This window comes from Talpa europaea (assembly GCF_964194135.1).
Source record: "Talpa europaea genome assembly, chromosome: 13".
NCBI lineage: Eukaryota > Metazoa > Chordata > Mammalia > Eulipotyphla > Talpidae > Talpa > Talpa europaea.
The window spans coordinates 24,643,181-24,668,124 of NC_140080.1; the positions used below are offsets into that span (position 1 = coordinate 24,643,181).

At 41.3% G+C, this 24,944-nt stretch overlaps 1 protein-coding gene across 1 annotated transcript; it reads left to right on the top strand.

Moving 5' to 3' along the window:
• Positions 1-4,599: 4,599 nt before the first annotated feature.
• ISOC1 (isochorismatase domain containing 1) lies at positions 4,600-22,986 on the top strand (the record flags this gene model as incomplete). Its single annotated transcript, XM_084252011.1, has 5 exons — positions 4,600-4,908; positions 15,890-16,009; positions 16,118-16,321; positions 18,121-18,237; positions 22,840-22,986. The coding sequence occupies 5 exons, from the start codon at positions 4,600-4,602 to the stop codon at positions 22,984-22,986; spliced, it is 897 nt and encodes a 298-aa protein (XP_084108137.1).
• Positions 22,987-24,944: the final 1,958 nt, after the last annotated feature.

A 24,944-nucleotide genomic window follows, 5' to 3' on the forward strand; every position in this document is an offset into this window, starting at 1 on the left:
CAGTAGGGCAGGAGAAACTGTTCTTATAGAAGAGGAACAGGGATACACAGAATAGAATTTGCTGAGGGATGAGGAATTCAGAGGCTAAGGGGAGGCTTCAGAGCAAGGACACTTCATTCAACTTGTTAGGAGGGAAGACATGGCTGCTAAATTTTACACTGATGTGAAAACTCTCCTAACTTTTATCAAAGAACGGCAAATCAGAAAACTGCATTTGCCACTGATGATATGCCTCCTGTAGCAGAGCAGTGGGGGAAGCAAGAATGTGACTAAGGATTCCAAACCAGCCATAACTGAACTTGGGAAAACTGAAATCATGTGAATTGTGACTAATAAGATGTTGCTGAACTGTCTTCGGCTGCATGATTTCAAGTTCTTAAGATAAATTTTGGAGACAGTGGGAGTTCTGGGTTTGGACAATAGTTTATAATTTTGCTTTTTTCTTTCCACTTCAGGTGCCCCTTTATTGCAAAGTGAAGCGGGACAGAAACTTCCTGATGAGATACATGGAAATTCTGATATACAAAATAAGACAAATTATAAATATGCTTTGATCATCAAAAGATGGCCATGGTGAGGTGAATGTATTAAAATAGAAATGTGACTCTGAAAGTATGTTCCTTGAAAAGAAAATAAGACAGACTTAGAAATATCCAAACCATGTCAAAATTATGACTGCCTTTAATGTAATAATAGATATCTACATTATACCAACAAATAAGGATAATATACATTTAAGTATACAAAGTTATACATAGCAAAAAGTGTATAATTAGACAACTTTTCATTTTCTTATTCCAGAGTTATTTTTTTTTAAAGATTTATTTATTTATTTTTTTATTTATATAAGAGCCGGGGTACAGGCCAGATATGCGGGAGGGTGAGAGGATTCACCAGAGACAGAGTGGGGAACAGAACAGGCAGACTGACTGAAATACACTGCTGAGGGGAGCAGTGGGCGAGATAGGAGAGGTCTGCTGCACCATGTGGGTTGCTCTGAAGCCGACGGGGATTGAATTGGCACTGCAGAGGCTGCGACAGCTTTATAGCACTGTGCTCAACTGCCTGCACCACCAGGGAGGCCCTTATTGCAGAGTTATTAACCTGACTGTATGTTTACCCTATCCTCTTCCTTTCATTCTCAACAGAACAAATGTCCCTGATCCTAGAAGAAGCCCCAATCCCTTCTGTGCTCTGGAGTTCATTCTTTTCAAGGACTGTACTCCTTCGATTGTTCTCTCTCAACTAGTGCACCATAAATCTTTCCTTTCCTTCTGGTCACTCTCACCAGTATAATGTGAAATCTGTAGCATTTGGCATAGATGGCCGTTTTTTTCTTTCTAGTAGGTTGAACCAAATGAAATTTCTGGTATTGCATACTTAGCATGATTAACACATTTCATTTGGGTCAATAACATAATAATACTTTTTTTCCTTCAATTTCCAAGATTTCAGTGTCCAGGGTTTTTCCCTATTTGAACATCTATTCTTTTTTTTTAAGATTTATTTATTTCAGCATACAAGAGCTGGGGTACAGGCCAGAGGTGTGGGGGGGTAAGAGATTTCACCAGAGCCAGAGTGGGGAGCAGAACAGTCAGATTGACCAAAGTATACTGCTGAGGGGAGCAATGGGCGAGGCAGGAGAGGTCTGCTGTGCCATGTGGGTTGCTCTCTGGCTGGCAGGAGGCCGGGGATCGACCTTGTGTTGCCGAGGCTGTGCAAGCTTCATAGGTTGCGTCTCAACCCATTGCGTCACCAGGGAGGCCCAAACATCTATTCCTTTTCAATCTCATTCCTACTTCACCTCCTTTTCTCAACCTTAGCTCTTTGTCATAGGTCCTATGACAAAGATAGAGCCCTCCAAGTGATCTCATCAATTCCCATGGTTTGAACCAAATACCTCTTTGGGCTGATATCTCTTATAGTCACATCATGAGCTTCCTCAACTATGAGATCCAGATTCATGATTGCAGTTATGTACTAACCATTCACTTTTGATCCCTAATAAACAGCTTAAACTCAGTGTGACCAAAATAAAACTTCTGCTTTTAACCCATGACATGATCCTCACCTAGTCCTATTCATCTCAGTGATGGCACCATGACATTACCAAATACTCAAGGACAGAAACTAGTCATTCTGGATTTTCTTTCCCTAACTTCCCACATCTAATCTAATGAAAGTTCTTTGGGGCCTGAAAATAAAGTAAGTATAAGGAGAGATCAAAAGAGACTGGTGTTGGGCCTCTCTGGTGGTGCAGGCGGTTGAGCGCTGCACTGTGAAGCTGTCTGCAGCCTCTGCAGCACAAGTTTGATCCTGGTCTGACAGGGATAAACCCACATGACATGGCAGACCTCTCCTCCCACATCTGCTGCTCCCCTCAGCAGTGTCTTCGGTCTGTCTGACTGTTCTGCTCCCCGCTCTGTCTCTGGTGAATCCTCTCTTCCTCCCACGCCTCTGACCTGTACCCTGGTTCTTATATAAATAAATAAATCTTTAAAAAAAAAATCTGACAGTGGAATGAAGTATGTTGACTCAGGACTATCCTTCATGGAACACTGTGCAGATGCAAAGTTGCTTTACTGAAGGGCCTGTATTTCATACAAGTTTCTAATTTCCAATCTGCCCTGTCCCAAAAACTCCTGGGGGCTGGGAGTGTGAAAGAAACACTTTCATAATCAGTCCACCCAGAATAGGCACCCTTTTGGAATCAATCAGCCTAAAGAAATGCCTTTCTCTTACTCTTCCTTTCTTCCATTTGCATTTGCAAATGGAAGACCTTGCTATGGAGTAATATCTGCAAAAATATCTTTCTGGGCCTGATGGGTTCAGGCAACATAGTTTTAAATGAACTGTCAAAGTTTGATGAGGGCCTCCCTGGTGGTACAGGTGATTGAAGCCAGTGCTGTGAAGCTGTCCACAGACTCTGCAGTGGGGGTTCGATCCTGGTGGGCCAGGGAGATACCCACACAGCAGGGCAGACCTCTCCTGTCTTGCCTACTCCTCCCCTCAGCAGTGTGCTTCAGTCAGTCTGCCTATTCTTTTACCTGCTATGTCTCTGGTGAATCCTCTCACCCTCCGGCACATCTGGCCTGCATCCAGGTTCTTATATAAATAAATAAATCTTTTTAAAAAAAGTTTGATGAGAAGCTAGCTAACAGACTACTTTCAGTAGCTTTAAATAAGTGGGCAGTAAAGACAAAAGGATGATTTTAGCATTATGGTAAAGCATTGGTTCTCAACTGGAGACAAATTTGCCCCCTGGGAGATATTTGACAATATCTGAAAATACTAGGGAGTAGTGGGGTGTTAAGGCTACCTAGGGGTCTCTAGTGGGCAGACACCAAGGATGCTGCTAAACACACTACAAATACAAATACTCCAGAGAGCCAGCCCCGACATGAAAAATTATTTATCAATGTCAAATGTCAACAGTGCCAGGTTAGAAACTGACTTCAAAGTAGTTTTCTAAGAAGAGGAAACCTCTATTGTCTAAGAGGTAACTTTACCTGTAGGCCTTTGAACCGATCTTCTTAAGACCTGACATTAAGGAAACTGGGTTCACAGTGCATGTTTTTGTAATTCTAGTTCGTTAGAGGGCCCACAGCGTTCATAACACAGAGGGTTTTTTTGCTTTAGTTTGCTTGTTTGTTGATCGATTTTACTCACTTAAAAACAGAAACCTGTTTTAATTTGTACTCTTAAGCCTCTTTGAATTTGCAATCCCAAGTTTTACTGGAAATTGGGCTGACGTAAAAGGAAGCGAAGGTCTCACATGCACTACTAGAGACACTGTTTCTATGGAAGTGAAAAAAAGTGCAGTTCTGAGCCTTGGAGGCCCTTCCTGCGGAGGCCTTAAATCCTGCGGCATTTCTTAGAGTATCGGTTTGTCCTACTGTTTTTAAGATCACCGCTGCCATCTTCAAGCAGGACTGCGCGCCTCCGCACGGGCCAACAGGTAACGCGCCACAGCCCGTGAGGCCGGCCAGTCCCCTATCCCCAGACACAAGAAAGAAACACTTTCATAATCAGTCCACCCAGAATAGGCACCCTTTTGGAATCCATCAGCCTAAAGAAATACCTTTCTCTTACTAGCATATTTGCATCTGCAAATGGAAGACCTTACTATGGAGTAATATCTGCGAAAATATCTTTCTGGGCCTGATGGGTTCAGGCAACATAGTTTTAAATGAACTGTCTCTTGGAGAACGCAGCTCGTCTGAAGGTGCAGAGCGGGGGCGACGGGGGTGCTCGCATAGCGCACACACGAGGACGGCTAAGGGAGCCCAGACGCGGCGCCCAGGGCCGTCTGAGGGGCGGCGGGCGAGGGGCGCGCGGGGCAGGGCGGCTGCGCGGCGCAGGGGGCGGCAGGTTGGAGGGGGCGGCCCGGGCGGCGGGCGCAGGCGCTCGCTCCCTCCCCCGCGCGCGCGCCCCGACCCCACCGCCGAGCCCTCCCCGCGCCGGGGCGGGGAGGAGGGCGCGCCAGCCAGGACCCGCCCCTTCGCCTTTCGGCGCGGCCGGGCGGGCGGGGAGGCGGGGCCGCGGCGGCCGGCGGTGTCTGCGCTCGGCGGCCTGGGCGCAGCGGACGCGCGGGCGAACATGGCGGCGGCGGAGCCGGCGGTCCCGGCGCTCCCCGGCAGCGGCGGCGCGGGCGCGGCGGCGCCGTCGGGCACGGTCCCGGTGCTCTTCTGCTTCTCCGTGTTCGCGCGGCCCTCGTCCGTGCCGCACGGCGCGGGCTACGAGCTGCTCATCCAGAAGTTCCTCAGCCTGTACGGCGATCAGATCGACATGCACCGCAAATTCGTGGTGCAGCTCTTCGCCGAAGAGTGGGGCCAGTACGTGGACCTGCCCAAGGGCTTCGCGGTGAGCGAGCGCTGCAAGGTGCGCCTCGTGCCGCTGCAGATCCAGGTGCGTCCCCGGGAGGGCCGTGCGCCCCGAGCGGCTCGCGGTCCCGTCCCGGTCCCCGCCCCCGCCGCGCTCCTCAGGTGCCCCGCGCCGCCCGGGCTGCCGGGCCCTGCGCGCCTCCCGGGCTGGGAAGGGCCGCGCCGCTTTCGCAAGTGGGGGGCCGGCTCAAAGGATCTTCCTGTCCGAAGGTGACCGTCACCAGCTGTCCCCGCCTCAGGCGGGGGCGTGGAACCCCCAACTGTGGGCGGCGGTGCGGCCCTTCCCACGTGTGTGGCCCTCGGCCCTCCGCATCCGCTTTGTGTGCCAGGAGCGAGTCCCAGCCTCCTGCGTGACCACAGGGCGGTGCGGTAGGAGCTGTGTTTTTATTTGGGGTGATGCAGGACGGGGGGAACAGGGATGGTGGGGAGTACTGACCTTAGGGTTTATTCCCCGGAGTTGTGTTTACCGCTTGCAGAAACACAAACTTTAGAATAGTCTGACCCTGTCCCCTGTTCTTCCCCAGATGTCAGTTCCCCAAGTTGAAGCCTCCCCGAACCTTAAGGGAAATAACCTTTTGTCTAGTTTCTTCTGGTAACAGACAGCTGAATCTGTGGATTACAAATGTGTCGCCTCCGCTGAAAGTCATTTGACTCCAGGACTGCAAACCTTCTTAAACACTCAACTTATGCTAGACCATGATTTTTTAGTTCTGCTAGCTGTACCTGTTTAATAACTTAAGTATTTTCTACAAAGCCGTGCGCCAGTGTTGCGGCTCAGTCTTCCGTCCTTTTTTTTAAGCTGAGATGAGTCATTGGAAGATTTGTTTTTTTCAATAGAAATTTTAAAACCAAACAACTGAAAGTATAATTTAGGTACTACATCATTTCTCCATTAGTTTAGAAACTGACATGCCATTTCTTGGGAAGCCCAAACTCAAATGTGGGATTTGTGGTTAAAAGACATTTTTAATACTCAAGTGTTAATTTGTTGAGGGTTTTTTTCCCAGATGTAGTCGCTGCAGAATTGGTTCTTTTTTTTTGTTTTCTGTCACCCCCACCTTCTATGCCAGAAGCTTCCAAAGCAAGCACTTTAGCCTGCGTAAAATTCCTCTGCTCAAGGGGTTGAAGTCTATGGTATTCCACCTGCCACCCCAGGAGACTTTAAAAGGAAGTTGATACTCTCTCATATCCCGCAGTCTGTCCTGCTGTCCATCTGAAGAGTTTGAATTGTGGTTTTTAGATGTTTACTGCTCCTCATTTTTATGTCTCCAAGAGTTTTCATGATTGACATCTCTCTGGAAACTTTTTTGTTGGCCTATTTATATTATTGCTGCCAAAATACCCAGGAAATTGGATGCATCTTTGAGAAATCCATTAATAAAGGCGAGAATCCAAATACTAACTGAGGAGGTCTGGCTATATACTGAGGATGCAGACTTCTTTGTGTTGCATTCCTGTAGGGGTTGGGAGGGAGGATAGTTTATTGCTTAAGCCAAACTATTCTATTCTATGCCAAACTAGTTTCCCTCCCCCAATCCCCCCCGCCCCCCCCCCAGTCTATAAAGCTCTTTTTATCCCCAAGGTAGGATATTTTTATTTTATTTTTTATATATTTTTAAAAGTTTATTTATGCATACAAAAACTGGGGTACAGGCCAGAGGTGCGGGAATTGACAGGATTCACTAGAGACAGAGTGGGGAGCAGAACAGGCAGATTGACTGAAATACACTAATGAGGGGAGCAGGGGGCCAGTCAGGAGAGGTCTGCTGTGCCATGTGGGTCACCTCCTTGGCTGGCTGGGGAATTGAACTTGTGCTGTAGTGGCTGTGGATAGCTTCATACTGTTGTGTCTTAACCCCTTGCACCATCAGGGAGGCCCCAGGATTTTTTTATTTTGAAAAATTCAAGACCTTGGGTCTGACAACTCTTTTAAATTATACATTCTGGAAATTAATAATGTAATTATTTATGCTTGAAATGTCTTATGCATTTCTCAGAAGACATAAATCAGGTCACTTGTGGCATTTGACATGTTTTGCTTGGTATAGGAGATAACATAGTTAATTTTTTTTTTTAATAATAAATTTTATTTTTATATTCCCCCATACAATTGCAAACGCCCCATTCTGACCCCAATCCTTCCCCTCCCGCCCCCCACCCCCCAAAAAGTGTCTCTGGTTCATAGTTTTTGTTGATTTTGATTTTCACTTTCTTATATTCATTTTCCTGGTCCCTTATTTAAGTTTTCTAGATTCCTGCAAAACAGGAATTATTAAAAATTATTAAAATAAAATTATTAAAATAATAAAATTATTTAAAATTATTATTATTAAAAATTAACATAGTTAATTTTTTTGTGATGAACAGTAAGTATAGCAATTGCTTTCTGCTCCATCCTTTTAAAAAATGTTATTAAAATTGTCTGAAACAGTTATATACTACTATTTAAAAATATTTTCTATATTCTCATTTTAGTAATCATAATACTTTGAATTTTTTAGCCAGGTGTCTCACTTAGCTTAAAAATAGATAATATGCAGACACCATGTACATGCAGACACCATATACCTGTTCTCATTTATATATATTAATATCCATTTGAGAAGATATATAGGTGTATATACACATAGCTCTGAGATACATATGTATAAGTATGTACATATATATGTATGTGAGTGTATTCTCAGAAAAGAAGGGTTTTTTTTCAATGACCAATTTACTATATTTTGAATCCTAGCTATATTATCCTAGAGATAAGAACATTTTATGGCTAGACGAGACTATAGAGTTCACTCCACAGACAACAGAGTGGCAACTTATAAGTGCCTGGCACAGTGAATGCGAACATGGTCTTGCTTCTTACCCCATATTTTAACTCTTTCTTTTTGCAGAAAAGCAGAACACAATAGGAAATTGCTCGGGGTTACTTCTCTGTGTCATGTTAGAGCTAGCTCAGCATGGTAAGGTCATCGACTAGAGCCAACTATAGCATTCATGTTTTCTTTTCATGCTTAATGAAATCATCAAGCAGTATGGAAAACAAGCCACTCATTTTGGGCTTCTAATATTATCACTCTCTTGTTGCTTATTGTTCTTTGGGAATAGATGTCATTCAGGAAAACTTAAGATGGCCCATCAGTGAAGCACAGCTGGCCACACGGCCAGCCACCGGGATGTTATGCCCCTCTCCTGGAGGCAGGGACGAAGAGCATGACGCTGGCCACATGTAGTCTACCTTTTAAATAGTGGGGCTGGTTATTTCTCTGAAGATAGGCCTGAGAGTTCTCTGTGGCTCCGGCTCACCTACTATATATTCTGGAATGTATTCTTAATTTGCTTTCATGCTTGCCCTGACTGCTGTTGCTGTGACCTTGTGAAATACTGAGGTTGCTTACACAATATTGTCTGTACCCGTGGTTGGTTCGTGCTTCTACAGGGACTGATCTTTTAAGACCCTCCCTCCCACCGCCCCTTGCTAGTATGGGACCGTGGTATCTTTTAAGTGTCTTCCTTTATGAAATAGTCTGTCAGAGTGACCCAGTGTCTGCTGGCAGCTCAGGTAACTGAAGACAGCTCATGTTTCAAGCATAGTTTATGTGTCTACATGGTTTATATTCTGCATGCTTGAAGTCTGAGGAATTTTTAGATGCCAGGGTGGAAATATAAATGAGAGGATTATAGGATGGGAATTTGGATATTTTTTAAGACTTTAGAAGTTTCATTTCTCAAAATGTATTTCCCAGGTATTAATGAATGGAAGCATTCAACCCTGGAATCTCTTGTAAATTTGATATCATACTCCACTAGAGTTTTTCCACCTTGTCACCAGGGAAGGCAGAACCCAAATAGAAGAAAGAAGGAAATGGCCACTGTGAGGAGACCAGTGAGAAGAAATTTGCTTCGGGGTAAAGAGGGACAAGCTCTGGCCTTGTGTGGGCGCAAGATAAGGGCTTCCCTGGGAAGGTTTATTACCCTTTTTCTGCTCTGGTTAATTGGAAAGGGATTCTGTTTCAGCTTTCACCTTCCTGGAAGTTTATTAATGCTATTATCTTAAATAGAGGCGTGGACATTTTATAGCTTCATGAGACCTGAGAGTTCATGCTGGGCAGGGAGTGAAGGCAAGCTTTGGACAGAAGAGGAAAGTGAATCTGTTTTCCCTTTAACTTGCTAACTTGAAGGCAGTGGTTTTTGATCACAAAATCTTTACCATGGGAGTATGGGAAGACCAGGTGGGTGAGCCAAAGCACAGAAACTGAGTAGGGACACGGTGAGGACAAACCTCAAGTGGGCAGACAGCGCCGGGGAACTGAGAGCAGATAGCTGGGTCCTGAGGTTGCAGTCATTGTCTCTGCTCTGCTGGTTTGATGGGAGTGTGTCACTTAAAAAAATTTTACCTTTCAGTGATGAACTCAATGTAGTGTATACATACACATGTTGATTTTCTTTTTTTTTTTTTTTTCTCCAATAGAGGCATGTTTTTTTTATCCATTTATTTATTTGTTTGTTTGTTTTTTGTCTATACATGCACTGGGTACAGTCAGAAGCCCGGGAGGGTGAGAGAATTCACCAGAGCCAGAGCGGGGAGCAGAGCAGGCAGAAGGACCGAAGTACACTGCTGAGGGGAGCAGCGGGCGGCAGGAGAGGTCTGCGCACCATGTGGGACCCTCCTCCAGTGGCCGGGAAGCAGCCGGGGATCGAACCGGTGCCGCAGAGGCCGCGGGCAGCCTCGCAACCCAGCGCTCAACCGCTGCGCCACCGGGGAGGCCCTGATTTTCAATATTATACTCCTGAAACATACGTTGTTGTAATGCAGTCTTCAATTAAAAGATTGCATTCCAGATTACTGTTCAAAACATTATATACTTTTTGTGCCTTATACTTGCACTGAGAGATTACATGTAAATAAATTCTTTGGAGGTGGGAGCTATGCTTTGAGTTTGGACATTTCTTTCATTTAGTAAGTGAAGGGAAATCCAGTAGATTCAAAGGTCACGGTGTTCTGGGTACATGGCCAACTTATCTTTACCCTAGTCTGAGCCACAGACTTAAGAAAGCCCTGAGTTCTTAGCTCTGAGGTGAATGGAGACAACTGACTTCCCTTGGGGAGTTCATAGTTTAACTGATTAGAGAGAGTTGTAATAATAAGAATGAAATAAATATTCTCTTAATGCTTAAATTCAAAAACCCAAACCTGTTTTGCCAGGAATGGATCATGTAATAGCAAGTCTTTTGGTGACATCTGGAAATTCACTTTGTGAATCATTTTCTTAATTTTGCAGACTGTGTTAACATAAGAAGCAAGAAGCAAGGCAGTAGATATTACTAGTAAATGGTATTTTAATGCCAGTAAAGCAAATGTTTTTTAATATGTACTTAACTTTAGAATAGAGGGTGTGTTTCCTCTATGAGGGTTATCTCAGTGGCCTAATACTCTTACTAACTGATCACACAAAACTCATTTTATCTTTGAAATAGGCCAACAAGGTAGACACTATTTTTCTCATTCTGTCACAGAGTAAATTTGCTGTTTGGAAATGTTAGTGCTTATTTCATATCATAGAAATCAGTGAACTTGAACTCCAATTCTGATGCCCACAGACTGTGCCTGTAGGAACCCCTGTAGCCATGGGGAGTCATATCACATACCTGTGTTGAGTTAGTCAGTACCAGAGCAAGTTCTTACTACAGCAGTTGTGACTTAACATCCTTGGAAACACTGGTGAGTGAAATAATGTTACCTTGGGTCCCCTTCTGAACTGTCTCCTGAGCAGATCGTGCCTCTTTTGTGACTGTAATAATTGTGGAAGTTTTGAAAACCTCACGCTTACAATTCTAAACTTCAATCATTCCTAAAGATATGCAGTTATTCACTATGATACTTTACTAGGGAACTGCTGTACCAGTGGAAGTAAGTACTTAAGTACCCAAACTGAGTGGTTTATGCAACAGTAATTTATATTCTCAAAGTTTTGGAGGTTAGAGATGAAAGTGTGGGTGGGATTGGTTCCCTCTGAGGGCTGTGAGGGACTGTCTCTGTTCCATGACTCTCTCTCAGCTTTTGGAGTATGTTCGCATCTTTATCATCTCTTGACTCAGGGATGCATCCCCTTGATCTCTGCTTCCACATTCACAAGGCATTGTGTCTTTCTGTGTGGTAATTTTCTTTTCTTATAAGGATATCAGCCATATTGATATCCTTATATGGCTGGTTCTCTAGAGTGGCTCTCTAAGCCACCCTACTCCTAGATGACCCCATCTTCACTGATTATTTTTTAAATGTGGGTTAGGATTTCCAATATGAATTTTAGGGACACAATTCAACATAACACTCACCCTGGCAATACTTTTGTGGGGAGAACAGAACACGTGCGCTGTGCTTCACTAAGCAAGGCCAGACACCCTGTATGCACCCAACCTTGATTAACCAGGGGGACTGAACAAGGAGGGGCAGACCCATAGCAGGCGCTGCTGTCATTGTGAAAGCAGGGTCAGAGCACACATGGTAGTGGAGGAGGAGGGTATGTGTTGTCATAACAAGGGAGTAAAGGGTCATGAAAAGTTTTGAATATGAAACCTGAGGTCTAATCCCAGCAATGATGTTTCTTAAAATGGACAAAATGTTCAGGCTTGGAACTAATTTCTTCTGTTTGAAGAAGCCATTGAATGTGATCAACTTTTTGTATTTAAACATGTATATTTATGTATGTATTATGTATGTATATATTTATCGGAAGTATGTAGGTAGCTGGATATATGAAGTATATATACTCATTTTTTTTCCCCACTCATATATTTTTACATGTGATTTCTTCTCACTTCTTGAATATGTGTTGATCCTTAATTGCTGTTCTCGTCCTCCTGATATTTGGTCAGTCTGCTTTCAATTTGCTACTGCTAGGATTTCAGCCTTGGAACTGCAATATGTAAATGTTAGAGTATGGACAATGTTTTTAGTAGTCTGTAAGCTTTTGGTGTATAAGAAATCCAGAAGTCAAAGTTAGAAGCCCCTGAATCAGATTTGATTTGTAATTTGAACAACAGTCTGTTGGAATCTTGTGTTTTAGAAGAATCTTGGATTCTTGGATTTGCTTCGGCACAAAGTTTTTTTACTTTTCACTTTTTTTTTTTTTTTTTGTTCAAAGCCTGTCTTTTGGTTTGTAGTATTTGGAGGTTATTCACAAAGTAGCATTTCCTACCTCCCCTCCCCTCACTGCCATAGTATAGGGAGATCTTTTTGTTTAATAATTTTTTTTTTATTGTAGAGTAGTGTTAGATTCAGGCAGAGTTGCAAAGATAATCTGGAGAGTCCCTGTATACCTGTACTCAAGTTCCCCTCCTGCTAGCAATTTACTGTGTGATATTTGTCATGATTAAGGAACCAACATTGCTGTTACTATTGATTGAACCTTATGCCTTACTGGTTTTCACTAGCTTTTTCATAATGCCCTTTTTATGTTCCAACATCCCATCCAGGATACTGACCACTTTTAATTGTCACATCTCTTTGGGCTCCTCTAGGTTGTGACAGTTTCTCAGACATTCCTGTTGCTTGTTTCTGATGACCTTGACAGTTTTGAGGTGTACAGAGTAGGTGTTCTGGTACAGTTGCCCTTTGGTGTTGGTTTGTCTGATTTTTTTCCTCATGCTTAGACTGGGGTTGTGGGATTTTTGAGAGAAGGATCATGAATGTTCCTTATGTTCACATCACATCACCTCCAGGATACATCCTGTGACGTAGCACCATTAGTTGCCTTGATCTTGATTCCTGGTAGAGGCAGTGCTGGGCAGGCTTCTCCATTGCACTTACCTCCCCGCTCTATACTCTATTCTTAGGAAGTGAATTACTAAATGCAGGCCAAATTCAAGGGAATGTTGGAAGTTAAACTCAAACTCCGTGAGAGGAGAAAGTCTAGGCGTTTTGATTTCATCACTGCATAAATCCCTTTGATCTCTGTGATGTCTTTTTTTACTGAAGGCTTATAGGTGATGAATTCTTGTATTAGAAAGCTATATTGGAAAGGTTTTGTAGGGTTCTGTTTCCTGACCCCCTCCATCTATGTCTAATGTGACATCTGGGTGGTCCCTGCCAGAGCTAAGGTGAGTTACAGGGAATCACTGGGTAATAGGAAACCCGGGAGAACACAACTTTGAATATTGAGGATTTCTGGGTAGTAAGGTATTATTCCTTTAAGTATCCCGATGTTTTGATATTTTGATCATTTTGTATTGTAGCCATACTGAAATATTATATAATTTAATATTTTCTTACTGAGTATGCTGGAATACTGTTGTCCTATTTTATGTCCTAGGCAGCTTATTATTCCTTCACTAGAGGCCTAGACTGTATAGTTATTTGAGTTTTGATCTGCTTTTATTGTATTTAATTTTTTTTCTTTGTCATTTCCGCTGCTGCCACCTTGCCTGCCTCCAGCAATTTTCTTCCTGATTTGCATCTTATAACTTGGTGTGAATTTAGAATTCAGACAATCAAAGTTGTTAGGCGCAGAAGTGGAGTTAGTCAGTACAGCCTGAGATCAGATCTTCCAGCTGAAGATGGAAGCAAGTATAATCTGTGAGCATTTTAGCGCAGGGATACAACTCACTGCAGTAACTGCCAAATGGTTTTGTTTTGCATGAGTGCTGGTTCTACCTGTTGTACATTGTTGGGAATGGCTGAGTTGCATTATTATAATTTGAAACAGGCCAGTTGTAGGCAAACTGCTTTTATACTATGGCCTATACATGTTCTGGATGACTAAGGAACCCACAGTTCAGCTTTGCAAAAAGAAAATGTATAGTGTTTGAACCAAAAACTGAATACTTCTAAGAATTTAAGATGCAATTTTAAATCTTGATTGGTTTTAAAACTAATACCCTAAATATTTGCATAAGCTTGATACTCTCTATTTTTGAAAATGACCAATATGGAGGCAGATTACTTGAATTACAGATTTAAATAAGGAGCGAGCCAAACATAGAATATATAATTTAAGATATGTGTGTATTTATTTTAATCATACTACTATTAACACAGTAGGAAAACCCTATATGTAGTGTCAGAATTACAGATGGTGTTCACATTGTTACATGAAGTTGTTGGGATTTAGTATCAGAGGGACATTAAAGTGCCCTCAAACCAGGGTGTAGATAAATAAAGTGCAAACTGATTGGAACAGTCATACTATTAAGGATAAAAGATTTCATTTAATGATTTACTTAATTCCTGTGTAGTTGTTTCCCAAGAGTCCCCTGAGTGCACAGGCACTGAGGCAGAGAGGCTAGGGCCAGACTAATGGTGAAGCCACGTAATTGGGATACAGCCTCCTCCAGGAAATTATCAGTAATGATTGTGCATGGTGTTAGTGAGAACAAAACAGGATCATTTGATGAAAAATTTTGAGGCTGCCTAGTAAACATAATGGACCTATTCATTCAGGACCAGACCTGTGCTTTACAGAGTATTCTTTAAGGTGAGAAGGTAGAGAGAAAGCAACCTGGCCGTTTAAGAATCCAATGAGATTAATTTTTACATGCAACAGAGATTTTTATTTTTTGGGTACATCAATATTGGACCCCAAATACTAGAGTAGATCCACTACACCAATTAATGTAAAGGCTAAGTAATCTAATGCCCATTTTTCGTCTTCCTTCATTAACTTTCCTGATTTTAAAAATGCTGATGGGGGCCTCCCTGGTGGCGCAAGGGGTTAAGACTCAACCTGTGAAGCTATCTGTACCCACTGCAGCATGAGTGCTATCCCCAGCCAGGGAGCTGCCCACATGGCACAGCAGACCTCTCCTGACTCACCCGCTGCTCCTCTCAGCAGTGTATTTCAGTCGGTCTGCCTGTTCTGTTCCCCACTCTGTCTCTGGTGAATCCTCTCACCCCCCATACCTTTGGCTTGTACCCCAGTTCTTGTATGCATAAATAAATAAATATTTAAAAAAAGAATGCTGGTGGTTCTCTCTGTCCACTTAACGGTGAAATGTGCAGGCCTTCATTTAATTGTGTGTTTTTGAACTCCGTTTACAAAGTTATTTTTGAGAATAGTATATTACTGTTTCTGTCTTGATGTCAGCAGTAGTTCTGGATTTGCTCTGAATCAATCAATTGATTTGTGTTTTATCCCTTAGTCTCTTTTATAGATTTTAGATTTTGTTTTTCTGTACTTAAAAGTGATACTTTCGTCAACTTTAAGTTTTACTATTGTAACATTTTTCTGATTATGAAAGCAATACATATTTTTAAGTGACATTCTGAGAATGCTTTTAAATAGCACTGGGGAATGTAAGACACTATGACTATATCAGCACTTATTATATTTTTATATACTTCTGCTTTCATTCTTACATTATTGAAATACTACTGAACTGTACTCTGTTTTCAAAATTAACATTTCATTGTGAATATTAGTACTGAGATCGCATGAATTCTTTGAAAACCTATATTACATGTTTTAATTGTGTATAAAAAAGTTTTGTCGGGCCTCCCTGGTGGCATAGGCGGTTGAGTGCAGCACTGTGAAGCTGTCCGCAGCCCCGGCTGGAGAGAAACCCATATGGCAAGGCAGACCTCTCTTGTCTCGCCCGCTGCTCCCCTCAGCAGTGTATTTCAATCAGTCTGCCTGTTCTGTTCCCTGCTCTGTCTCTAGTGAATCCTCTCACCCTCCTGTACATCTGGCCTGGACCCTGATTCTTGTATAAATAAATAAATCTTTACAATACAAAAAAAAAAAAGTTTTGTCATGTGAATGTGTTAAAATTGGTTAAATCACATCTGTATTGTTGGCCCTTGGTTTATTTCTAATTTTCACCATTAACAATTCCGTGAAAATCTGGATAATTTCTTTTCTTGGAATTCAGGTACTTTCATTTGGGTAATAGTTGTAGGAATTGACTTACTGAATCAAACAATAGGAACATTTTTTCCTCCTTTTTTGATGCCACTGAAAATAAGTGTCATTGTATAACAAGCACTAAATTATTCTTTTCCCCTTTTTCCTCAGCTCACTACCCTGGGAAATCTTACACCTTCCAGCACTGTGTTTTTTTGCTGTGACATGCAAGAGAGATTCAGACCAGCTATCAAGTATTTTGGAGATATTATTAGTGTGGGACAAAGATTGGTATGATTGTTTATTTTTTCCAATTTGCTGAAGTATGATATTCATTCCAATAAAGCATACATAGTCGCTGTATTGCTAATGGTTTTTGTGTTTGGTTGCTCTTTTCAGTTACAAGGAGCCCGGATTTTGGGAATTCCAGTTATTGTAACAGAACAGTACCCTAAAGGTCTTGGAAGCACTGTTCAAGAAATTGATTTAACAGGTGTAAAATTGGTACTTCCAAAGACCAAGTTTTCCATGGTATTACCAGAAGTTGAGGCGGCTTTAGCAGAGATCCCTGGAGTCAGGAGTGTTGTGTTATTTGGAGTAGAAGTAAGTACCTATTGTTACGTTTTGGACACAATATCATATGTAGAAAACTTGGTATTTCCAGAATGCAGTTTTGGGTATAGAATAACCCATAGGTGGTAATGATGAAAAATAGCCACGATTTATAAAATATTGACTAGATTTGAACTCATTACACTGGCTAACCCTGTTAGTCTTCCTGAGTTGTAGAAGAAAACTAAACTTCCAACATACTATGTAACTGACTCTGGGTCATAGCAGTTAGTAAGGAATGGAGCTGGATTTGAATCTGGGTTGATTGATTCTTCAGCCATTACTTTTAACCAAAGTTTTGGAATACAGTTTCACTAAAGGCATTCTATTTGTTTGTTGTAGGATTTCACCTTGGTCATATCTTTGCTCTAGAAAAACTTTAGGAAGCATAGTTCATTGTCCTTCACATTTGATTCATGTATATACCCACTTAAAGGAAGAAAAAAAAATACTCATGTATTCCTAATGCTAATTTAAACTGATTTCTTTCTTTCTTTTTTTTGGGTATGTATTCTTTTTTTTTTTTACATACATATAATTAATTATCAAACAACTATTGAATTCAAATTTTATAATTAGGGAATAATTATGAAGACAGTGAAATCCAAACAATATATATACCTGTGAGGTTTTGTTTTTATAGTAATAGGCTTCATCAGTGAAAAGATGTAATCTCAGATTTGGTCAATAGAAGAAAACTGTTTGTATAAATATTATAATAAATGTTATTGCTGACTTTTGTACTTTTTTGCTCATTACCTCATGCTGATCAGAATCATCTTTGAGTAGTTCTCCAGTTCTAATTGTAGTGCCGCATCAGTTGATAAGTCTCTAAAGCTCGCACCCTGTGAAGTTAAGATTGGCATTGTGGCATTATTTTTTTTTTTAAAGATTTATTTATTTATTTATTTGTACAAGTACTGGGTACAGTCAGAAGCGCGGGAGGGTGAGAGAATTCACCAGAGCCAGAGCGGGGAGCAGAGCAGGGAGCAGAGCAGGCAGAAGGACCGAAGTACACTGCTGAGGGGAGCATCGGGTGGCAGGAGAGGTCTGCATGCCATGCGGGACCCTCCTCCGGTGGCTGGGGAGCAGCTGGGGATTGAACCGGCGCCACGGAGGCTTCGGGCAGCTTCGCAACCAAGCACTCAACCGCTGTGTCACCGGGGAGGCCCATTGTGGCATTATTGAAATTTGCTATTAGTTATGTAATCATTTATGGTTTGAACATGTTTTTACTCTTTTTATGACAAGTTAGCACTACAGAGATAGAATCTGTATAATGCATTTGCTGGTGATTTACATGGCCTTTTTTTACCTGTATTGCAAGTTATTTTTCACTTGGCCTTCCTTGGGTGTCTTGTAACTCAGTTTTTCCACTACTTCCTCATTCTGTTGTACTGCACACTCATTCTTCGTGTCAGGCACTCTGTATGAATTCATAACTAAACCCAACTGGAAGTGGCATCAGAGCTGACTGGTAGTAGTCAGCTGTGTAAAGGTCATTCGGCTAACACAGATGAAAATCTTTAAATAATTCTCACAGAACTCTAGAGCGTATCAAGGTTCTAGTTGGAGGGACTTTGAGGTACTCTAGTTAATGACTTTACAAGGAGAAAACTAAAGCCAAAAGTGTTGTTTACGCTCAAGATTACTTTGTTAGAGGCAAGACTAGAGGATGGACAAGGTCTCTTTAGACCTGTAGCACTTTCTGCTTTATCCTGTTGTTGCATATTTGTAAAATACTCTCAGCTTACTGTGTGATTACATATGGCTTTTTACTTTGCTACCAGACTCATGTGTGTATCCAGCAAACTGCCCTGGAGCTGGTTGGCCGAGGCATAGAGGTTCATATTGTTGCTGATGCCACCTCATCTAGAAGCATGATGGACAGGATGTTTGCTCTTGAGGTAATTGTTCTACTTTAAAATAAATCATTTATCAAATTGTCCTAGTAAATTTAAGGAGTGTTGAGTAGTTAATGGCAATGAAATATTTGCCTCTGCAATTTGAGCATGGAATGAAAGCACTGGACTCATGAATTTCCAGTGTTGATGGTGCTGTCTGTACTTTGAGTTCTCACCACTATATCCTCTTTTTGGTCTTGTGTCTTCTTTGACTTCAATTTGTAGTGTCACTAACAGTTCCTTCAGTTTTTTTGTTGTTCCTTGACTGCAGTTTTATATGTGAACTAAGAGATAGTCCAAGAAACCTAATTTGAACCAATGAATGCTCCATTTGCAAATTTAAATCAGCTCACTGGGGCTTAACTAAGATCTAGCCTAAAACTCAGGCACAGTGGCCCTAGCCTGGTTCAACTTTATATTGGGTTCCTTAGGACTTGCTTTTCTTGAAATTCTGGGAAGAGGTGGTATGGCACTGCTCACATAAAGTGTCTCATGGTGCTCTGCACTAGAGGGTCAAATGTACAATGGAGTTGGAGTCAATGACTCTCTCCAGGTTGTATAACACTAGTCTTACTTCAACATTTCCTAGTCTATGACTGTTGCAAAACAAACTATATCACTTAATTCTTTAAAACATTCCCTCCCATCCTATTGATCTCTTTTTCGTGTTCTCGCTCTCTCTTTCATATTTAATTCTAGTTCTTTTATAATTTTAGAGTAGTGTGAATTGAGTTGTTGAGTTCTTTAGATGATTTTTTTTTAAGATTTTTAAAAATTTATTTATACAAGAACTGGGGTACAGGCCAGATGTGCGGGATGGTGAGAGGATTCACCAGAGACAGAGCAGAGAACAGAACAGGCAGACTGACTGAAATACACTGCTGAGGGGAGCAGCGGGTGACACAGGAGAGGTCTGCCACGCCATGTGGGTTTCTCCCCGTCTGGCCGGGATTGAACCCGTGCTGCAGAGGCTGTGGTGGACAGCTTCACAGTGCAGTGCAGCACTCAACCACCTTGCGCTACCACGGAGGCCCTAGATGATTTATTTTTGTTAAGCATGGAATGTATAGACATTTTTTTGGAGATTGTCCAGTGTCCCATGGATAAGCTGGACTATGAACCACTTCACTATAGGATTTCTAAATTATCTCCCTTTAGTCTAAGTGTTCCCCAAAGTGGTAGGGCAGGCCAGTGAGAAGAGTCACGGATAGTCAAAGGGAGAGAGACGTCAAGCCAGTGGGAAGGGCTGACACAGAATTGGGAAGGTGGCTGGTAGTTGAAGATGGAAGGCCTTGGTTGGCCTGCCCGTCTCTGTTCTTCAAGCAGTTGGACCTATTTTGGGATGACTGTTGGAAAATAGCTTCCTTTATTTTGTTCAACTATTTTTAAGCCCATTTGGATTATTTGGTTCTCTGGTCATTAAATAGTATATGTCACTTCAATCCACTTAGTTGAGAGTTAAGCAACTTCCACTTTTCAGATTTCCTTAGTGACCTAAATTTAAACACCCTCACTATTGGATCCTCACCACTTTGGCAAGCAGCCCTTTCCATCTGTGGATAGCCATTATGATAATAGTGGTGCTTTATGATAATACTGAGGTGCAGAACTTGAAGTGCTTCCAAAGAAGTAAAAAACTAAAACCATACAGAAAACAAAAACCTTCCTTGCTTATAAGGAATTTCAAGCACTTTTGACCTACATTTATTGTATGTATTTACATATGTCTTTATTATGGTCTTGTTTTGTTTTTGTTTTTGTTTTTGTTTTTTTTTGTGGGACCCTCGCCAGTGGCCAGGGAATGAACCGGCAGAGGCTATGGGCAGCCTTGCAGTGCTCAACCGCTGCGCCACCAGGGGAGGCCCTTTATTATGGTCTTTATGTCAAGACAATTTTGATTATTGGCAATTGTATCATCTCAGGAGATCCAGCAAATTCAGTATTCTCTGGGGACTCGTTTCACATGAGACTCAGCTATTTACAATCTGAATCTCATTCTTTGAGAGGTAGTCTGTGATCTCAGTGATAAGGAGTCCAAATAGTGGTGTATGTGTGTGTGTGTGAGATGTGGGTTTGAGCACAATTTCTGGCATTTGTGTTGTTGAACAGGTTATCAAATATCTATGCTTCAAATTTCAGCTTGGTGAAAATGGATGTAATAATAGTGACTGCATGGGAGGATTTTTGTGAGGATTAATTGACACACTTAGTACAGTGCCAGACACTGTAAACACTCAAAGTTAGCTCCTACTGTGATTTTTTTTTTTTAATCATTGTCTTTAAGACAATAATTATATATAAGCAGATAACCTCTGAGACCCAGAAAGGGCTAGTCTTGAGAAATTTGGAAGAGGGAAGAAAAGAATGTGGTGGAGGTTCTAGAGCCACCATTGGCATGGGTTAGTGCTGAAGTTCAAAGAGGAAAAAAAAAAAATCAAATCAGGTGGTCATGGGGGCAATGTGTCATATCTCAGGTTTTTCCTTAGTCTTAATGTGATAGGAAGATGATTTTGTTTATTGCTAAGTCATTGGAGAAAATGTTAAGGTTTTTATTCTGTGACTGCGAAAGTTAGATAGCAGTCAGCTCTTCTTCATCTCTGTTTCTTTAGGACAAGCTCAACATAATTCTTGAGTCTGTCCATTTTGCTTGTTAACATTATACTGAAAAGATTTATAGTTACGGTAAATCAAAACTTATGCTATGCCAGGGCCCGGGGTGTTTGTTTTATTCAATAAATATTTTTGAGCACCTACCATCTGTCAGGCATTATTTCTTCCAAAAGAATTGTAGACTAAATGCAGAAATAAACTGAAATATAGCCCTCTCCACTGGCTGTTCTGGCTGTTCAAATATTTCCTTCTTTGTGAAAGGAGACTGACCTGGCTATTATCCTCCCCCTTGGCTTAGGAATTACTTCTAACGACCTCATCTCACATGCTACTTCTAACAACAGCCACCTTCCAGTGGGTGTTTCCTGTAATGAGAGTTGGCCTGCTTTCAGGGGACTCTCTTCTCTTGCCTTCCCCCTTCTTCTTAATTCTCCACTTTTCTTTCTTTGCCCTCTTTTCTCCTCCTCCCTCCCCCACTTCATTCCTCGTCCCGCATTTTGAGATTTCTGTCTGTACATCTTTATTATGATTCCTCTGAGCAGTTTGACAAAGGCACCCCTTGACCTGTCCATGGAACTTTCTTAGTTATTCTACAAAGTGTGTGATGGTGGCAGTGGTAGCAGTTCCATTATCATTTAGGGCTACCTTCTTAAACCTCGTGTGAACTTCTTTTCTCCCACCACCAGTGTTTTCCAGACAGGGGGCTTTTATTTTTGAAGGACTCACATGCTATATGTTAGATGTTTGGAGACAGAAGAAAAATAAAAGAGTATCATCAGTCTAACTCCTGCAGTAATTTCACTGCAATTAAAAAACTTTGGTTACAGAAAATTGTATAATAAATTAGTGATGAATAGAAATATTCTGAACAGCTGCACTTATCCTCATGTCACAGCAGATGGAGCTTTAGAAGTAAACTCCCCTTCACCCCCAGTTTTTTTCTTAATAAGCTACTATAGCGGCAGGATAGACCAGAGCAGGTTCTCTATGATACGAGCAGATGGAGTAAAGGAGTGAGTCCTGGAGCCCTCATTGGCTTTTTTAGTCTTTCATTGGGATTTAGCAGGTACATGGCAGACAGGAGTGCTGGGGGGCCGGGAGCCTGGTAGGCCTCCCAACCCCCAGCATGTCTTCACTCTTTCTGGGCTCTCCCGCCTTCTCTCGTGGCCTCTGCTTCTCTGCTGTTCTGTTCTTTCATTCTCTTTGCTTCTCTGCTCTCCTGGCATCCCCGTGACGCCACCCTTATAAGCCCAGCCTTAGCCCAGGTGTACCCACTTACGCATACCCACACCCTACTCCAGGTGTCCGCCATCAGGCATGCATTCAGGACCACAAGGATCCATCATCAATCCTAATGGCGGGAGGGCAGAAAAGCCTGATACATTTTTTACCTTACTCTACAGCTACTAAATGCCAAGCGTTGTTATCCATACACCTCATGACCTCATACATGATCTCAATTAAACTATGTAGGAGTAAATGTGGATGGACATACCTTTGGTAAAATTTCAATAGTAGAAGTAGAAATAAGAAACAAGAATTTAATACATGTAGGAGTTTGTCAAAGGCAGCTCTTAGTTGAGTGAATGACTGAGAGGAAGATGAAGCATGGATGTGCAGAGAGTGTTTTGGAAGTAGCAGCTTTCAAAAGTGTGCAAGTGCTCACAGATGAGGATGTAGTTATGCATTTGTTTTTTCTCCTGTCATGTTTTACAGTCATTAGCCCCAGTTGCCCTCCTACCCACATCATGCACAAGTTGTAATATTGACTACCTGTAATTGTTTCTAGTCCAGCTTACTGATATCCAGAAGTCAAAATGGGATCGTGGTGTGGCTAGCTTGAAATCTTTTTCCATCACTGAATTGGGTAGTGTTACTGAGGACCTGGTTTCTGATAGAAATGTGTGTCTCAGCACACATTTTTTGCTGTTTTTAAATTAGTGTCCATTTGTCAGGCTGAGTTCTTGATTTGCCTCTGTCTACATTTTTTTAAAGCGTCTTGCTCGAACTGGGATCATTGTGACTACAAGCGAGGCTGTTCTGCTGCAGCTGGTGGCTGATAAAGACCATCCAAAATTCAAGGAAATTCAGAATCTAATTAAGGCGAGTGCTCCAGAGTCGGGTCTGCTTTCCAAAGTATAGGACATCTGAAAGACTGGTATGCTGTCACCATGATGTGGCAGAACTGTCAGCCCAGACAAGCTCCTGTCTCAACTAGAATTAAAAAGTTAAGTAAAAAATTGGCTCCTTTTTTGCGCCTCCTAGTGAAACTTAACCAGTTAGACTATTTGGGTATCGGCATTTAGTTAACAAACATCAAAGGCTTCAGGTGCTGCTTATCTTTTTTTGTTAATTAATGTGCTTTTATTTATTAAAAATAATTACAATGGAGGTGCCTGTTTTGTCTCTACTGTATTTACTGATCATAACTTCCTAAGTGCACACTCTTGTAAAGTGTTCTGAAATTGTGCGCTTTAAAGAAAAAAATGTACCCATAATGGTTTGACTTTTGTATTATTGTGCAATGTATGTTGCAGTGTTAATGTGGATTCAGTGCTTTTCCTTTACAGGTTCTATGAGAATTTGAACAGTGGGTGTTTGGCTATTGTTACCCCATTCCTTAACATTGCAGTCAACTTACTTGATTGAGTGAGTTGCATTAATTTAACCAGAGAAAATTAAGTTTAATAATCATATATCTTTCTTGATTATGCTAATATTCTCATTCTGGTCACCATTACTAATTTTCTGTTAATGTTCTCTTTTTTAGTGGTATCTTTTACCTAGGGACTCCTTGGGTCATTGCTAATTTTAATTTTGTAAATAGGTGGGATGATTTGCAATGCCATATAATCAGTGGAGGCTGCTGTCTTAAAATCTTGGAAGTATGCCTTCAGCTGAATAGCTTCACAACATCTGGAATATTTCTTATCATATGTACAAGATTAGCAAAGAAGATAAAGACTGGATAAAATGTAGTTTTAAAACGTCCATCTTGTGATACTTCCTCCAGCTTCCCTCTACATGTTATTCTTAATGCAAAAGGGCATCAAAATGATTTGAAATATTAATTTTGTAGTCATTGCTATCCTTCAATAAATTTATTTTCATTAAATTCTTATTAGATGGTTTTAATGCTTTTTTAATATATATGAAATATAAAACATTGCTGTCTTTTATATTAAAAATAATAAAAATGTATTATGTGAATGAAATTCTTTTTCTCCTCTCCTCCAGTCCCCACAAGATGGCTTTGTCAGTAATAGTCAAGGGATTTTAATATTTATTTGCCGTTACAAAATTTTTGATATTGACAATTTTTAAACTCATGGGAATTTTCAAAGAAAGAAATGGGTGAAAAGGGATTCTGCTGAAAGGCCTTTTTCATTATTTAAGAGCAATGGTAACTAAGCACAAACCAGCCTTCCTCTTTGCGGTTGCATTTAAGTATTTTTTTCAGAGAAAATATGTGTCAAAAAGAAGAAAGATTTCTCCAGAGTTTAAAACAGTTTTTAATCAGTTTAACCTAGTACTGTTCAAACTTATGAATGTCAATCCCTTGTTAGAATTATGACTCTGGTTCATTAGTGGGGTGGGGTTATTTGGCTGACATTTTGCTTTTTCAGGGGAAAAAAAGACACTCTGAGGGGCAACGATTGAATTTGCATCACCTGCGCTGCACCCAGGCCCTTCATTTCTGGTGAAGTACTATCACAGGGTATCCTCTCCACAGCTGAAAGTAATTCTGTGATTGACTTAGTTTCCATGGCTGGCATACCAAATTACCAGTAACCTAGTGGTTTACAACACCACCACTTTATTATCTTATAATTCTTTGGGTTAAAATTTTAAAATGGCTCTCAAGCCAACAAAGACATCCAGCCCTTCTCAAGTGGCATCTGTCTGACTCAATCTTCTGCCTCATGTGGTACATTGGACCCATCCAGCTAGTCTTGTTTTAAGATCAAGTATTCAACAACCTCAATTCCCTTTGGCTATATGACAGCATATTCACAGGTTCCCAGCATAAAACATGAATATCCTTGGGAGATCAATCTGTATGACAAATCCCTCCATCATTTGTCAGTTTTCCCTCTCCC